The 19,048-nt window shown below is 47.5% G+C and overlaps 1 protein-coding gene across 3 annotated transcripts in view; it reads right to left on the reverse strand.

Annotated features, from left to right (window-relative positions):
* ALK (ALK receptor tyrosine kinase) overlaps positions 1 to 19,048 on the reverse strand; it is a 601,111-nt gene that overhangs the window by 90,539 nt on the left and 491,524 nt on the right. For all 3 annotated transcript variants that reach the window (XM_083175495.1, XM_083175496.1, XM_083175497.1), the window contains 3 exons: positions 18,156 to 18,287; positions 6,834 to 6,941; positions 5,608 to 5,711 (listed from right to left, as the gene is read on the reverse strand). In XM_083175495.1, the coding sequence (XP_083031621.1) occupies positions 5,608 to 5,711; positions 6,834 to 6,941; positions 18,156 to 18,287 (344 nt within the window). The remainder of the gene's footprint in view (positions 1 to 5,607; positions 5,712 to 6,833; positions 6,942 to 18,155; positions 18,288 to 19,048) is intronic.

Here is a 19,048-nt window from a genome sequence, read left to right on the forward strand (position 1 = left end):
ATTTACTATCCCAAAAATACGGCAATTCGTATTCGTATTGAAGTGCTATCAATACGAATATGAATTGCCATATTTTCGGGATTGTAAATGTAAAAAATAAGTGTATTTCTGGATACAAATACACCTATTTTTTACAAATTTCCTTTAGTAAATTTTCCCCATAATGTGCTTTTTTACATGCGGTCCCAAATCACATAGTGCCCGTTATATACTCTGTGCTGCTGGAGACTCAGCTTCTCCCACTATATAACTCCCAGTCTGTGACTTCCTGCTGCCTCTATTCCCCTCCTCACATCATGTCACTGCCCCTCACACATGCAGCCCTGTCCTCACTGACACATCACTCATATCCTGATATACTCTGTGCTGCTGGGGACCCTGCTCCTCCCACTATATAACTCTCAGTCTGTGGCTTCCTGCTGCCACCATTCCCCTCCTCACATCATGTCACTGCCCCTGTCACTTGCAGCCCTGTTCTCACTGACACATCACTCATCTCCTGATATACTCTGTGCTGCTGGGGACCCTGCTCCTCCCACTATATAACTCTCAGTCTGTGGCTTCCTGCTGCCTCCATTCCCCTCCTCACATCATGTCACAGCCCCTGTCACATGCAGCCCTGTCCTCACTGACACATCACTCATCTCCTGATATACTCTGTGCTGCTGGGGACCCTGCTCCTCCCACTATATAACGCTCAGTCTGTGGCTGCCTCCATTCCCCTCCTCACATCATGTTACTGCCCCTGTCACATGCAGCCCTGTTCTCACTGACACATCACTCATCTCCTGATATACTCTGTGCTGCTGGGGACCCTGCTCCTCCCACGATATAACTCTCAGTCTGTGACTTCCTGCTGCCTCCATTCCTCTCCTCACATCATGTCACAGCCCCTGTCACATGCAGCCCTGTTCTCACTAAAACATCACTCATCTCCTGATATACTCTGTGCTGCTGGGGACCCTGCTCCTCCCACTATATAACTCTCAGTCTGTGACTTCCTGCTGCCTCCATTCCCCTCCTCACATCATGTCACTGCCCCTGTCACATGCAGTCCTGTCCTCACTGACACATCACTCATCTCCTGATATACTCTGTGCTGCTGGAGACCCTGCCCCTCCCACTATATAACTCTCAGTCTGAGGCTGCCTCCATTCCCTTCCTCACATCATGTCACAGCCCCTGTCACAATGCAGCCCTGTCCTCACTGACACATCCTGCGCTACTGTACTGTATAGGGAGGAATTTTAGTACCATGGAGAGCAGCCAAACCGTTAAATACAGTTTCCTGTTTCCTTTTGCTTCATACAATAGTTGCAATACCATATTAAGGGGCAGACCGATCATCACTCACTGTAGTCAGATGGTGAAGAAAGAAAAGTACAAAGTGGTCCTGATATTACACACGTGCCCCCATTAATGTGACGGACCCAGGGTAGAATTGTGAGTTGATGTGTTATCTGCCAATCACCAAAGACTTCCCATCTCTCCTATGCATTGTCTATGAGACACGGGGAACATCTTCATCTAACTTCCCAGAAGGCCACCCCTAAGCTGATGGTCCCATTTTTGGTTCCATGATGTTTTAACGGATGTTCTATGAGCAGGAAGCATCCATCTAGTTTTACAGCTCTCGTGGTTCCTGCACGTGTCCAGGAAACTATTAGAACCATTGATCTCTGAGATCTGGGCAGCTCCTGAAGTCCCTGCTTGGCCGGAGTAATACGGTAACACTAGAGGCTGTACTCTCTATGCTAACCCACACAGGCACCATTCCCAAATCAATGATATTCTGTCCACCGCCAGCTTAATCATCTGTCACCCACTGTAGCACTGTGCTCTAGGTCACATCCCAACATGCGGGGCTCAGCCCTGAGGGCATTGCCTCTCATTAGGAGGAACACATTCCGATGCATTAATGAGCAACGGAAGACAGATATTATGGTGCCATCAGAGATAAAAAGTTATCTCACGTTCTCGCTTTAATAGGAATGATCTAGTACAGCCAAGCCAATGCTATGTCTGCACATCTCTTCATGGCAAACTAACATTTAATATGGTCTACTATAAGGTATGCGATCATTGGGTCGACAGTAAAAAAGGTCGACAGTCAACCCTGACATATTGGGCCAGATTTATCAAGCTTCAAAAAGTGATAAAGTGGAGTGATAAACAGCCAGCCACTCGGCCCCTAACTGTCATTTTTCAAACACTCTCCATTTTATCACTTTTAGAAGCTTAATACATCTGGCCCTGTTTATCACTCTCCATTTTATCACTTTTAGAAGCTTAATACATCTGGCCCTTAGATGCTGACCATGGTGCTGTATTGTCCTATTCTGTAGTTATACAGTATATCCTTCCCTACCCAATTAGTGTTCATTCTAGCACACGCCATCTTTGAAAACCCATGCAGTTTCTCTTCCCTGCCTGGGGTGTCGCTGTCTGCTGTGGTGTTTCTAGCACAGGTCTGGTTTGCATATCAGTGCTGATATACAGACCACACTGTGCTAGAAGCACTACAGCAGACAGCGACACCCCAGGCAGGGAAGAGGAACTGCATGGGTTTTCAAAGATGGCGGGTGCTAGAATGAACACGTGCTGTATACCTCTCCAGGGTAATTGAGACATGCTACATGAAGAAGCATCTCACAGCTATCGGACATGACGAGGCTGATTCCGAGTCAGAAGCGATGCAGCGTCCTTGTTGGCGATTCTTTTGCACATGCGTGTCATTTCATTTAAAAACGCACATCACATGGATACAGCAGAGCTAGCATTAATATAGTAATGCGGCAGGGGATGTCACGCTTAGTGATGCATTACTGATTCGATCTGTGATCTAGGACGCAGCATCAGATCACCTGCAACACCATCGGCCATTGGGTTACACAAGCTGACCACAGATCCAACAGCCAGGGAATCAGAGACATCTGATGGAGATACAGGTTCGTCACTCCCCACAGCAGCGGCGCCACGCCTCCTTCATAGCCCCAATCACTGATCGTCTGCTGCAGATCTATGTCCCATTATGGTGACCCATAACCAGGCCTAGTATCTCTTCTATGTGCGGTTGCGGTATGGGTAAAAACCGGACCTGGACAAGACCCTGGAATGCCGCACCGGACATCAAACTGTGCATTTCAGAGTTTGTAGTGTCTGGACTGGGGGTGTCCTACCCAGGGGATAAGCTGTCTGGGGGGCTGTCTGTGACACCTGTCACCAGGGAGAGGAGGAGGGGGAGAATAAAGCCTCCATGTATGGTCCGGGCATGTAGCAAAAACTGGAACGGTCCGGACCACACGGGAAGCTGTAATCTCCCCTTCCCCATTTCCCTGATAAAAGCTATCACAGGCATCCCCCCGGACAAGACACCCCCCGGACCGGACACTACAAGCTCCGAAATGCAGAGTTTGATATTTGTTTTGGCATTCCAGGGTCTTACCCGGGTCCGTTTTTTACTGAGTCCCTTCTATGTGTTCTATAGGGATGCAGTCAAAATCCCGAAGGTCAAAATCCCGACAAGGACAAAATCCCGACAAGGACAAAATACCAACATATAGAATGTACAGGTAAAACAGTCAACATGACTTTGTGTCGACAGGTCGCGAGGTCGACATGTTTTTTTTCACTGTTTTTTGAGCCGACATGTGCCGACAGGCACATGCCCTACCATCCACTAGGGCGCGGTAGGAGAATAAAATAGTGTGCCGAGCGCGGTAGGAGAATAAAATAGTGTGCCGAGCGCAGCGAGGCACCGTGCCCGAAGCATTGCGAGCGATGCGAGGGGCTGCGGTTCACCTCCAACTGTGTCCATGTCGACCTTGACGACATTCGGATAAAAAAAACAGTGAAAAAAAAACCATGTCAACCACGCGACCTGTCGACACAAAGCCATGTTGACTGTTTCACCTGTACATTCTATATGTCGGTATTTTGACCTTGTCGGGATTTTAAATGTCGGGATTTTGTCCTTGTCGGTATTATGACCCATTGGGGATTTTGACCGTCGGGATTTCATACCGAATCCGTTCTATATGTACAACAGAATTCTATGTACCTGCCGAGCACTTGGTTACCAAATTAGCAGCGCTCTGGCCAAGCTGTCCCCAGACGTATGGGCACATGGTAACATTGGAATTTTAACAATGGCCTCTAATTCTACTGGAAACATATTTACTTTAACTAAAAAAAAAAAAAAAAAAAAATACCATTTCAATTCAGGCTCTTGTATTCTTTCTATGCCCCTAATTATAGCGCCGCTGTATAATGCGCCATTTGTATGCCTTTGAATAATATAATCTACTCGCACAGATCACTGACAGACGTCATTATCTCACTTGTCATTCCTTCATATTTTTTTATTGTTTTTATCGTTTCCATTATCGTCATCGGTGCAGTTCGATCTCCATGAAAACATCCCATTTAAATGATCTCGACGCCTCTCTCCAGGGGCCGGTATCAGAAAACCGCTCACAATCAGCCATTAACCAGAGTGAATAAAAGCTTCGCTTCCCAGAGATCGACTTTCAGATGAAAACGATTTCCTGGCCTGGAGGAGCCCTGTGAGAGGGAAGATCTGAGAAGGGACGCGCCGCCTCTGTGCCTGTGCCTAAATTATACATATCCCTCAGCAGCTTAGAAGCTGTCAGGGAGTTCTTCAGAGGGGTGCAGGTAAGCTGTAACTTACAATATATCAAAGTAAGGGCTTGGCCCCATTGGCTGAATTTGATTATTGAACCGCAGATATCAGTGTACCGGGCCCCAACATTTCTCTTGCCGGTCCCAACATTTCTCTTGCCGGCACAGCAGATCTCCCCCCTACCCGCACAGCAGATCTCCCCCCTACCTGCACAGCAGATCTCCCCCCTACCCGCACAGCAGATCTCCCCCTACCTGCACAGCAGATCTCACCCCTACCTGCACAGCAGATCTCACCCCTACCTGCACTGCAGATCTCCCCCCTACCTGCACAGCAGATCTCACCCCTACCTGCACAGCAGGTCTTCCCACTGAAACCTGGCTGTTCTCTGCACTTGAGAGGTTGCCATTAGCGACATTGTTTTCACATCCATCGCACCATCATCACTGTGGGTCTGCAGTGAGGGGACAGATATAAACAGAATGCGGGAGAGCCGCCTTCTCTTTCGGGGCTGACTACTCCAAAAATCAGGAGCTTCACGCAGCTTCAGGGAGGGTAGGAAAGGATGCAATTAACCTACCAGTATAGGTTCAAATTCCACACATAGGAGCCTTGTCCTTGAATTGCTGTGATGGTGTAATGCTAACCACTACACCACTGTGCTGCCCATACAATTTTTAAAAAAGATTATGCAAATTTCTATCCCACCGACACAGGTAAGAGTTCTAGAATACAGCTACAGATGTTACTTAGGAGCATCAGGGCAAGACAGAAAAAGATGGGAGGATTCAATTGTTTATCAGCCCCCGATCTCTCGTCCTGGGAGATATCGGGGGATATTCAATTGATGTTTCTGTTGCGATGATCGCACCGGGGTGGTGCTACAGGTGCTACTCTCTTGTAACGCGGGGTAGTATTAGTACATGGGAAGGATACTGGACAGACATAGCATGAGCCAGACTTGCCTCGCACGTGGAGTTCTTCAGTGGAGACGGGTACAGAACATTGGTCATGATGGAGCTCTGAGTCCGCGACGAGTCCCTGGTGTTCAGGATCAGCACCGAGTCCTCTGAATAAGCAGGAGAACAAACAGGTCAGAGCAGAATGTGGCATTGTCGCTCCTCTGTCTGGATTCTACGTGTGATGCATCTGTACATTCATTATAGCAGTGGTTCTCAAACTCGGCCCCCAGGTCCCCACACAATTTGCGGTTCCCAGATCACCCGGCAGATGCATTCAATACTCACTGACACATTTGAACAGATCCACAGGTGGAGCTACAGTAATTATTTCACTTGTGATTCTGTGAGGAGACCCACAAAACATGCACTGTGCGGGGTCCTGAGGACCAACATTGAGAACCTGTGCATTATAGGATTGTATATCACTGTTTATATGTCATTGTCTAGCACAAAGGGCAGTATTCAATGAAAAAGTTCTCCGTGCATGGAGAGCGTTTTATTTAGCTCTCCATGCACTCTCCGTGTTCCGGAGGGCTCGCTGCCACTCCTGCTCCCTCTATTCAATGTGGTTAAGACTCGCCGCCACTCGCGGCGAGTCTTAACCCCTGCAGGGAGCAGGGAGCTTTCAGGGAGCCGGAAGCAGCCAGAGAGATTAAAGTCTCCCTGGCTGCTCCAGAGGACTGTGGAGGGGAGGGGGGCTCTCCAGGACCCAGGCTGCACCCCCCTATAGCCAGCGGGGGACCCAGTATTCACTGCACCGTTCGTGCATAGTTACGTTCGGCTGCAGTGAATATATGAATATCTAATGAGCGGCTCGAGCGCTCGGGCCCCCTGCTGGCTGCACTGTGTAAAAAAAAAAAAAAAAAAAAAAAAAAAAGTAAAAAAATATTTTTTTTAAAATTAAATATATATTCATGTGCTATAAGCACATGAATAAAAATAACATGCCCCTTCACAGGAAAAAAAACCTGATTTTTTTACACCAAAATTTAAAAAAAAAACCTTTACGTTCAAAAGTTCACATTCCAGCTCTCCATCAAAAGATGGAGAATTGCTACACGGAGAGAGACGGAGAAAATCACTTAAAAAGACAGAGAATATTTCACATTGAATAGGGTTGCTCGCTTTTGGAGAGCAAAATGCTCCATCCAAGGCGAACAAAGCACAAATTCTCCACAAAACACGGAGAACTTTTCTCATTGAATACTGCCCAAAGTGTTAGTACCTACCCTTAGTGCCCACCAGAGTCCCGATCATCCACTGAGACCTGTTGGGATCCAGCGTCCAGCCACAGCTGCCATCTTCAAACATGCAATAGAATCCTGGAGGCAAGTTCCCTATAGAGACAAAGACAAAGGAAGAGTAGATAGAAGGCATAGGCACAAGTGCATTTAAGAGCCTGTGAATTTAGTGATTGTTTAAATAAAGTTATTGAAGAAAGCAGATTACCCAAGAAGAGGCTAATGTGGTGTGTGACAGGTGTGTTGGCCAATTAGGTAGCTAAGGGGTGGTAGTTTAGAGAGGGGTATAATAGGAGAAGTCTGGTGATGCTACCTCCTCTTGGAGTCTGGAACCCACCCTCCCTCTTCCCTTGCTCTCATATGTGCTACCTGGTCCTTCAGCTGTCACCCAATTCGGTTTAACCTACATTTTAATAAAATCGGCGAGAAGGCGCTCTCAGGTGAGGTGTCAGGTGGTCGCTGTGCGGTATTGCCTCCCTTTGCCAGGACGGCTGGTGAGTCCTGCCTCTGCGGGGGGACGTTGGCCACTTCATGGAAGTGTCCTCACAATGCCATAGAAGGGCCGTGTAAGGTACAGCCGCGGGCTGTACCTTACAATAGGGGGTGTTATGGATTGGGGCGTCAGTCCCCGCCATGTTTAGCACCCTTGACTAGGGCTGGTCTCAAGCGTTTTATTTGCCATCCCTTTACAAATAGGGTCATACCACTTAAATAAACATACATGACCTTTTAACTTATGCAGTTGTTGTCTGTGTCGTTATTTTAGGATAAGATGTGTCCGTGTGAGTTATTTCTAGGTGTGTCGTATCAGCCCAGAGGTGATGCTAAGTGTGCCTTATCAGTCCAGGGGTCCTGCTAAGTGTGCCTTATCAGTCCAGGGGTGCTGCTAAGTGTGCCTTATCAGTCCAGGGGTCCTGCTAAGTGTGCCTTATCAGTCCAGGGGTGCTGCTAAGTGTGCCGTATCAGTCCAGGGGTCCTGCTAAGTGTGCCGTATCAGTCCAGGGGTTATGCTACCTGTGTCGTATCAGCCCAGAGGTGATGCTAAGTGTGCCTTATCAGTCCAGGGGTCCTGCTAAGTGTGCCTTATCAGTCCAGGGGTGCTGCTAAGCGTGCCGTATCAGTCCAGGGGTGCTGCTAAGTGTGCAGTATCAGTCCAGGGGTCCTGCTAAGTGTGCCGTATCAGTCCAGGGGTCCTGCTAAGTGTGCCGTATCAGTCCAGGGGTCCTGCTAAGTGTGCCGTATCAGTCCAGGGGTTATGCTACCTGAGCTGTGTCAGTCCAGGGGTGCTGCTAAGTGTGCCCTTTCAGTCCAGTGTTTGTGCTGCCCACTTGTGTCGCTTATAATAGTCATCTAGCTACCTCGGTGCAACCTTTTGGCCTAAAAACAATATTGGTGTGAGGTGTTCAGGATATGCTGGAAATGAGTGGAAATTAATATTATTGAGGTTAATAATAGCGTTTTTTTTTTTTTTTTAAATACAGATCCAAAAAAACAAAACACTGAAAATCTGTGTTTTGGAACAGATCCAGACACAAAACACGACCGGAGATATAGATCCAAAACACAAAACACTAAAAGTGCCTGGTAGACACCCCTAATATATATAACAGTAACTAAAGGTAAATGAGAAATAAACAATGTATGTTACTAAGTGCAGGCAGGACCAATGTAATAAATGATACTCTTGCAGGTGGAAAGCTTTAATTGCAACATGGTTCAAAAGCTGCATGAAAAGACATTTGATTAAATGTGACCTCAGTCGGATGCAGCGCGTTTATAAATGCCGTGCAATTAGAAAGACGTCTTATGTTATGAGTGTGTTTGTTTTCATGCAATTAATAAACACTAATATTAATTGTATCAATTATTTATGTGGCTCTGTAAAGCAATTTACTAAGCAAGTGATGGATAGGCTGCCCCCCAATACTGTAATTAATAATTATCAGGAAATGTATGCGATATAAAGTGTAAATAAATTGTGCTTATAAACAGATTTTCTGCTAAATGGAATTCACATTGAGATGTTAATTAGATGTTGGTATTGGATGGTTCATCAAATTCGATTTTTATGTCCTGTTATACATCTCAGAGACTTTGGGGGTCATTCAGACCTGATCGCTGGCTTCGTTCGCAGCACCCCACATATGTGCACTGCGTACCATGCGCAAGCGTGGTTGTTTGATAACTGCCCAGGCTGTGGATTTGCAGCCTGACGATCGGCTCTGAATCAGGCCCTTTATGTGCGCTTTAGAGGCTTAACTATCTTAATAAATAAATATTGCAAACAGCTTTTGTAGGAGACTGTGGAAACAGACTGTGTGGACAGTAGGAGGCTGTGGAAACAGACTGTGTAGACAGTAGGAGACTGTGGAAAGTGATTTACTCAGCTGGTAAAACAGGTTGACGGATCGCAGCGGGCAGCGATGATGCGGGAGCTTAAAATCGCCTGGTGTATATGGGTTATAACATCTGTGGGCTACATGCAAAAGCAGCCAGTATTTACCCTTCACAGAAAAAAATATACTATTATTACTACTACTATTACTATACTGTAACCCACCATATGCGGATATTAGGATGTGCTAATGAGGCAGCTGTTCTGCAATTAGTTTTCAGGGTATATACAGATGGAGCCGGCCTCTTTCTTGCAGGGGCTGGCGATTCTATCGCCAACCCCGCCAGCGGCCGGCCCTCGCCAGGGGCTCGCGCACACAAGATGCTTGCACGCGCCCTGTGGCTACGGTGCTTTCACCACCGCTCCCTCGCCGCCTCTCCCGTTGCCCCTCGCTGCCCCGCCGTTCCCCCTATTACTGCCCGTCTCCCTGAAGTGGAGACGGGCAGGGACCTGCAGCGGCGCCGTCCGGAAACTGTGACGCACGTGCGTGTGAGATGCATGTGCGTCCCAGTCAGATAGAGCACCTCTGCGCCGGCGGTCAAACCAGGGGCGCTCCATCTGTATATATTGTGTAATGACATACAAATCACAAATCCACTTATAGCAAACAAGGTTTCATATATAAAAAGAAAGATATTAGTCCATGCAGCACTGGCACATAATGCCTCAGTGCCTCCAGCACTGGCAGCCCAAGTCCCTTAATGACTCCAGCACTGGCAGCCCAAGCCTACTAACTGGCCCCTACCAGGCATCAGCGCCCTGAGCAGCAAACATAGTAAGGTTTTTATCCCTTCTACTGCAATTAGCTTGATTCCCACCTATTGCTGTGCAGATCTGAAAACCTGGACCGGAACAATGTACTTGAGACCTCAGAGATCCCATTCCTGGCTTTGCAGTGGACCAGGTTCTGTTACCTGGCTGCAAAGTACTCTCTCTGAGGCTGGATGGCTCCTTCATCCTTACAGGGCAGCTGTGACAAGAAATATAGCACTCTCTATATACTGTATATAGTAATTAAATAAACACTTGGGCTGTTCTGTATTCTCGATAAATAATAAGGCCCTGAAGTCCTAGTAACAAGTGCTATTAAATATTTTCACATTTATCTCATTCTCAACAGAACTGTGGGATGCAAAGTTTACTATATCTTTTTTTAAGATAACATTATTGTTTCAATAAATTAAATAAGAGGCGCTGTAAAGCCCCTGTGTGTTCTGTGTACAATGTGTTATTTTTCCCTCTGTAGAATCGGATAACCAGGCATTCATCAGCTCTGTTTCATCTTTCCTGGGAATGGACGCAAAACAGTCATTGTGGTGACAAATCTCCCATCGCAACCCAACAATCAATATACAGAAGGCCATTCACTTCTCTACAGCGCTGTGAGGGACGCCAGACACTTCATTTATTAGATAAAACAGCATTCCCCACTGTCAGGTAAACAAACGTCACTCCTGCGTCATCAGGGATGGACTGGACCACTGGAGTACAGGGGAAACTCCCAGTGGGCCCCACCTCCTCCTGTAGGGATCAGTTTCCAGACTGCACACTTGAATTATACATTATACTGCATAAGACTGTGATGAGGGTTAGAAGGGGGTATTTGGGTCAGGCTGTGGGGCAGGGGGTCTAGGGCTAAGGTTTGCCTACTCTCTTAGAACAGCCTGAAGGCTAACAAAAATTGTGTGTGTATGCTCTAACCCCCCTCCGCAGTGACAGCGCTGCGGAGGGAATCGCCAGCAAAAGCTGGGGATTCCCTGCAGAAGCCTATGGGCTTCTTACCGCAGCGCCCTCACGGATCCCTCCCAGCATGCCCTGCGGCCGGCACGTCACTCTGCGCATGCGCAGATGGACTCCCGGGTCACAGACCCGGAAGTCCAGTGCCGGCACCGCATCGCAAGGGACAGATCTTATCGCAAGAGCTGTCCCTTGCATTAATAACCGCATATGTTAGAACATATGCCGTTATTAATAATGCCTTGGCCGTTGAAGGGGGGGCAAACAGGGCTGCGGATGTTACAACATCCCGCCCTGAAACTCTTCATTGTAGCCATGCCCCCCACTGTGCAATGCATTCTTTGTACTTTATACTCTTACCCTATTACATCTAGTCCCCCTGGTTCCGACATTCACAGGTGACAGAACGTTTGTCTTCTCCATCTCACTGCACAAAATAGACGTCCCTATCTGGTGCTAAATCCTGATAGAGACATGTTACATGTCGCGGAGACGAAGGGGTGGGCAGACACAAACATGTACCCGGTCCAGAGATTTCTGTTGCCATCCCAGGTTCCAGAGCCGGTCCTAGCTAATTTGAGGCCCTAGGCAAGATTTTTGTTTGGTACACTCTAGCACTATCGTTAGTTCTGTCCCTGACCCATTGCTCCATATTCACATAAAAAACACTGAATTGCTCCTTATTCATATTACAGCACAATATATTGCCCTTTATTCACAATGCGGCATCCATAAGTGTACTTTATACATGCCACACTGCACTTTTGTTCTCCTTATCACATGATGCCACACACTGGTGCTCCCAATGCTGTCTTAGTTGTATGAGCTGCATGCCCCAGCAATTCTAAATGCCCTAGGCATTTGCCTAGTTTGCCTATGCCTAGGGCCAGCTCTGCCTGGTTCCACAGTACCCTCTCAGATGTCAGTCATGCAGATTGGGCACATGTATAGCACAAGGAGAAGGCGTGCAGTCAGCAGGCAGCCGCATGTCACTATATACAGGATACGTATACAATATGTGCAGTCAGCAGGCAGCCGCATGTCACTATATACAGGATACGTATACAATATGTGCAGTCAGCTGGCAGCCGCGTGTCACTATATACAGGATACGTATACAATATGTGCAGTCAGCAGGCAGCCGCGTGTCACTATATATAGGATACGTATACAGTATGTCACTTAGAGGAGTAATTGGGGTCAGTGAGATAATAATTATGGGCAGAACTAAATGCAGACACCACGGCACATTACTGTAATGGGCACCATGCTAGCAGGAGCGCTGCTCTCCCCAGTCCCTATTTCCTGCACATACCCTGTGTACTATATGCCTGGAAGGGATGCGTTGTGTACGGGCATTGTAATGGCATTATATGGTCTGGATGCAGCTTCCATGAGGATTCCGAAGAAGATATAGCGGTAATAAGACCAGACATGGGGTAACAAAGATGCAGAGCTAGCGATGCTGAAAGCTGGGATATAAGATTGTGTGCATTCTGCAATGCAAATCGGGAACGGAGGACATGATATGAATGAAGGAGCCTATTTATTTAGCTTTTCTCTCCTGAAAAACATGTGCCAATGGCAGGAATATCTCAGACAGGAGACAGACACTGCTGATTACTGTCATCCCCACAGTGCTGTTAGGGAATGCCGGTCTCGTCTAGCAGAGCGATATCATTGGCTTGGCTTTCAGAGCTTTCCCCCTAATGCTAACACTATTTGATTAGTCTCCGATTCTCGGCCTTTTGGTTAAGATCAAATGTAATATCTGTTTGTATCAGTGGGTGAGGGCCGCACCAGGCAGAAGAATAGAGAAAGAATGGACTCCACTCCAGTGGGCGGAGGGTATGGAATCCCTCATGCTTAGGGCAGGGAAAAGTCTGACTGAGTACCTTCACCCTGCTGGTGGAGGGAGACAACATGGGGGGGGGGGGGGGGGGGGGGACAATGGACCCTGTAGGTGGCTCTCTTGATGGGGTTTGTAGCCCCTGAAGGATGAGGCAGCGAAAATCTTGGTCTGGTACCCATTCCCAAAGAGCAGGGAAATACTGGGACTGAGTAGTCTGCTCCCATTCTGGAGATTCGAAGCCTCTGATGGGGAGTCAGCAAATAGCCCAGCTTAGCACCTTAACCTTGGGATGCGAGAAACACTGAGACTGAGTAGATTGCTAGGGGGCCTCAACCCTCAAGGGAGTTAATGTCAAAGCCCGGTGGAGTATCTATTTCCTTGCCAGGGGTTGGAAAACACCCTAGGTAGGATCAGAGAAACACACGCTGACTGGCCGGCTGCTTAGAGCCCAAGGTGTAGGGTGCCTCTGGGGAAATTCGGAGGTGCCCTAAACGTTCACTGGTGTCCCCGCCAGCACATTTTGGCACTAGCACTGAGCACTTTCCCTTTAAGATAGCACAGCACGTCCTTGCCCTGGGCCTTCTGGCTGGGGCAGGACAATTTTTCCCACCCGGCCTTCTGGCTGGGGTCTCTTTTCTTATTTATATCTCTTCACCTTTCTCATTTTTGTAATTTTTTAAACATTTTCCTTTTTTTGGTCACGTTATTCTGGGCTGTAGGTACGACCCTTATGCGCCGCCCACTCCCCACGTACCAAAGCTTTCTCCTCCTTCAGAGAGCTGTGGTCCCCGAGGGCGACCCTGAGCTGCAAGGCGGAGTGAAACTCACCGAGGATCTCTCCAAGCTTTGGCGCAGAGGACCTTCAGGGGGTTGAGGGAAGAGGGTCTCTCTGAGCTTCGGCGAGTAAGACCCACCCATTCCTATTTTCCCCTCTTGGACCTTATGTCTGACAGGGACTTAAGGGAGTAACGGAGCCTTTCTCCATTGGGAGAGGGTCCATACGTTTGTACGCCTCCTATGCACGATTTAAGTCACTGCACTGGGTGTTTGGAGCACCACCTCGGTGGTGGGCGCCATGTTCCTGGAGACCCATGATTTGCCAGAGAGCCTACTGCACTGCAAAGAGGAAGGTGCCCGAACACGGATCCCTCCACTCCTAAACTGCATAGAGGCCTATTTGTCAGGCCAAAACAATTGGAAAACAGCTGTTTCAAAATGGCAGAGATATCTCTCGCGCCCATCTAAATGATGTAGAATAGCGCAGTCCCCATTATTCTCATTACTCTGGGCCAGGCATGTCCAAACTGTGGCCCTCTAGCTGTTGTGAAACTACACATCCCAGCATGCCTTGCCATAGTTTTAGCATTCCCTAACAGCCAAACTATGGCAAGGCATGCTGGGAATTGTAGTTTCACAACAGCTGAAGGGCCACAGTTTGGACATGCCTGGTAGGCAATTTACTATATCAAGCAAGCTCCAAACACCTAAGCCCTAAGATCCTTCCTTTTCTCTGGCTGCGTTGTTCAGATTAGATCTATTTGCGCTAAACTGTTGTGCGCTATTTAATATGTACATTTAATATGTTTTTTATTTTGTGCAATAAATGTATTTTTTAAACATATTACACTATGGGCCTTATTCTAGTTCACTCTTTCTGACAAAATCCTTCTTAGATGGACAAAACCATGGCCCTTATTCTGATCGGTGCGGATATTCCCGCATTCTTACGGAGCGGTCCGCACGCCACGGTGTTCTGCCGCGTGCGGCCATCGTCCGTAGAAACGCCCACGGGTCCTCCGCATTCGGACGGACTCACTCTTTAAGAACAGGGCGTGTTTACGGACGACATACAAACCATGCGTGTGCGGGAGAAACACTCCGATTCTGCACGGTATTACAGAGTATTACAGAGTATGCTCGGGAATACCGCATCCGAACGGGAGCCAAGCGGTGCTACCGCCCGTAAGCGGTGTATTTACGCCAAACAACCCACTATTATGTCAATTCTGCAATACATCACATGACCCACTTATTCAATTACCTATCCTCATAAAAAAATGCTTATTTGGAATTGGAATCAATTAGATTCCAATATATCCTTACAAGCATGCCTAACACATGCATTGCACACATTAACCCTTACAGCAATTGAAGTGCAATGGTTTCAATTAAAGCACTGACAAGCGTCCTATTAGTGAGTAATGAGTAAAGGAGTCGATTTTATTGGGTTCAGGTGTTAATGCTTGTAGTCATTAGGCGGTCCGTTCGCCTCCCGCAGGAACGAGTGGTGTCCGCAAAGCAATAGTGGCCTTTTGGACACCGCACATTTCTTCCCTTTTTGTTCGCGTGCATTCGGAGTGCTATCCGAATGCACGCCCCCCAACATAAGTGTACTCCCCCGTGTCCGCCCATGTTTCCGCCCCGTTTTGCCCACTTTGAAACTACGCCCATGTGTCATTCCGCATGACGCCCATAATACGCCCATATTTCCCGAATGATTGCGGTGACCAGTTTTGTACGGGATTTGGCCGAACAGGTACGGAGTCAAGGCGTGGCACATGCGCGTGGCGTTCTCCACGCATGCGCAGACGCCGTAAAGACGCGATCCGAAAGTATGCGGTAAAGTACGCGTCAATCAGAATAAGGGCCCATGTGCACTGCAGGTGGGGCAGATGTAACTTGTGCAGATAGAATTAGATTTGGGTCAGGTTTTACTTCAAAGTGAGATCTATATTTCAGTGTAAAAATAAAGCAGTCAGTATTTACCCTGCACAGAAACAAAATAACTCACCCAAATCTAATTCTCTCTGCACAAGTAACATCTGCCCCACCTGCAGTGCACATGGTTTTGTCCATCATAAGATGTGTACACACGGGGGCGATAGGGGCTGAAATCGCTGGAAATATGGTCGCAGGCGACCATATTGGCAGTGATGGAAGTGTGCCCCGGCGATAAATTGCCAGGTGCGCGCTCCCGTTTTCAGCCCCGTTTTAATCGCTGGTCGCAGGAGCTTGCTCCTGCGACCAGCTAATTACCTCTGCGGCACCGCCGGCAGAGGTTCCCTTTCATCAGCGACCATCTCTGGTCGCTGATGAAAAGGAGAAACTGAGCAATATATCTCCCCCGTGTGTATGGGGCTTAAGAAGGATATTGTCAGAAAGAGTGAACTAGAATAAGGCCCTATGTTCTTATGTAGCTCCGAATGAATTCTCCCCTCTTCTCACCGCTGTGATCGCACTTGCAGCCTTGCACAGGGGCCAGGATTTCACTCGGGCGGGGACCGGGCTACCTGATCGCTGGGCTCCGTAGATTCGCAGCCCAGGAGCAGGGTAGGGGTCATGTGGTCGACTCAGTGAAGGTCGACAGGGTTGGAAGGATGACACAAGCATTAGATTGACAATGGGAAGGTAGACAGTCAAAAGGTTGACATAATTTCTTCACGTTTTCTAACCCGAATGTCGACATAGTCGACACGGACACCGTATGAGTGTGCACTCGGAACACTATTATATTCTCCCTTTTGTTATAAACTAATGTAATAAATCATACCTACAAACTTTATCTCCTGCTGGGTTGGGACAGGCGCGAGGCGAAGCTGCTCGCGCGCCTGAAAAGGGGGTGTGGCCTATGAAAGGGGGCAAGGCCTAGCTGGATGACGCGTCCCTGGTTTTCGCTGCTCTGCGCCGCTGAATAGACGGGACTCCCAACTGCCCCCCCACCGCGGGACAATGGTGACCCCAGGCAGGATGTGGGAACGTCCCCAAATAGCGAGACGTTCCCGCGGAAAGCGGGACAGTTGGGAGGTATGAATAAATGCATGATTTCTTCCAGAAGCCGGCAATGCATTTAATAACAATTTGCAAATCTGCTCCTGGCTCCAAATTGATCAATCAGGTCAAGAAATGTAATTTTCCTCCTCCACGTTGCATCAATATTACTCTGTACGTCGGACCAAAATAATACATAAACCCGAACAACAAAGTCAAGGTCGCTGAGATGTGTATCAGGCATAGGAAACATCTGTTCGGCAGATAACCTGCGTGTTTTACAGTCTGCTGCCTTGGTGATACTGGGCCCGACTCGACATGGATTGCAAAAGCAAAATCTTTCTGAAATGAGCAAAACCAAGCTGCACGGCAGGTGGGGCTGATGTAACATGTGCAGGGTAAGTTAGAATTGGGTGGGGGGTGTTCAAACTGAAATCTAAATTGCAGTGTAAAAATAAAGCAGACAGAATTTACCCTGCACAGAAACAAAATAACTCCCCCAATTCTAACTCTCTCTCTGCACATGTTACATCTGCCCCATCTGCAGTGCAGCATGATTTGTCCATTTGAGAATGATTTTGCTTCTGCGATCATCTCTGAACCAGGCCCACTGCGCGGGGAAGGTAGGACGTAACAGCGTTATCTGTGCTCATGTGTCAGACGGGTCACCGTTTGTGCATGCGCAGAGGCCCAGATCTGACCACTAAGGGGTATATTTTATTAGATAGTTCTATTGAAGATGGGACCTAGCAACCAACCAGATTCTACTTAATATTTAGTTAGTACCTTCTAGAACAGCGGTTCTCAAACTGTGGTTCCTGACCCCAAAGTGGGTCCTGACCTTCTCAGTATGGGGTCGCGACACCATGTTACTGACTATCAGGCTGATGACTTTTCTAATCTCAGTCAGTGATTCAATGAGTCAGAAAAATCTGTTGAGTTGTCTGTCATCAAGCCCCACCCTCATAATAGTCAATTGCTGCGATCCATGGATCCACAAAGAGGGGCTAAAATGATGTAAAATTACAAGATTTTTGTCACTTTAGCGCAGCCCCGTCCCCGAAGAACATTGATTGCCGATATTTGCCTTGATAGCAGAGGAGGATGCTGGGGTCCGGGGAAGATAGAGGAGACCTGACCACTTTCCTAGGAAACAGCGTCAGTGACGTGATACTTTTCTTGCAGTCCCAATGGTTAATTCAAATTAGACACAAATAAATATGATATAATATATTTAAATCTTTACTTATAAACGAATGTGTTTGAACGGGCGATAACTGGACGAGTACTGTAGTAAAACACTGATCTATTTAGCCCATTCTCCCATCTCTAAGCATGCTGGGCCTTTGGTGTCGCAGCGTGCCCGGAATTGGGTGATTAGCGTGGCCATAGCTCTCAGTACAGGGTACGCTTGGTAATATTGCAATACTGTATCACCCTGTAATTTGCCTTTTTGTGTTCCGTTAGCATATAGAAAGGTTCAATTACAAAGGAGAATATTACACAACATGTACAGTAAAGATGAATGTATCGTTACGACACCAACGGGGATACTCACGGCACAAGTCTCCTTCATCCTCCTCTTCCTCGCAGTCGGGCATGAAATTGCAGACCTGAGACAGTTTAATTTCCATTCCGCTCCTGCAGTGAAAAGATCCATCGAGGGTCATTTTAACAGCGGGGGCATTTCCTGCAAAGGCGGATGAGAAAGAGGGTAGAACATAACTGCTCCTGTGGAACTAAGTGTCCCAGCATGCCCCGTACAGGTGGCTTATGGTACGATAATCACACAACATTCCATCAGTCATCGGTGGCCGAGAGATAATTGGGTAGATGGATTGGTACAGAGGGGGGAGACTTTAATAGGAATCCATTGCTTTGGTATACGGACTCAATAGGTTGACATGCATTGAGTCAAGACAACCACTGAAGGTCGACACGAGTTTAGATCGAAACATGAAATCAGTCGACACGGGTGAAAAATTCCACGTCGACCTTTTGACTGTCGACCTAGACACTGTCGACCTAATGCTTGTGTCAACCTAATGACCAGTCGACCTAGACCCATGTCGACCAAGACCCATGTTGACCTAGTGGTGTCGACCTAATGCTTGTCGACCAACTTGCTGTAGACAAAATGATCCCAACATATTTATTAAACCTTCTGTATGTTCCTGGAGAAAAGTTGCAGTAATTACAACAGCTGCAGCCCAAACATCCATGTACCTCGTAGCGGAAGAGATGTACGAAACCTTGGAGAGCGATAAAATGGAGAGAGATAAACGAATCAGCTCCTGACATTTTTCAAATGCAGCCTATTGATTGGCAGCTGATTGCTGATTGGCTGCTACTGTATCTCTCTCCCCACACTTTATCACTTTCTAAACTTAGTAGCACCACCCCAGCAAGATTTGTATTTGTAAAAATATGTCCCGATTGTTACAAATTACA

This window comes from Crinia signifera, chromosome 3 (genome assembly GCF_055691185.1).
Source record: "Crinia signifera chromosome 3, ASM5569118v1, whole genome shotgun sequence".
NCBI classification, from domain to species: Eukaryota; Metazoa; Chordata; class Amphibia; order Anura; family Myobatrachidae; genus Crinia; species Crinia signifera.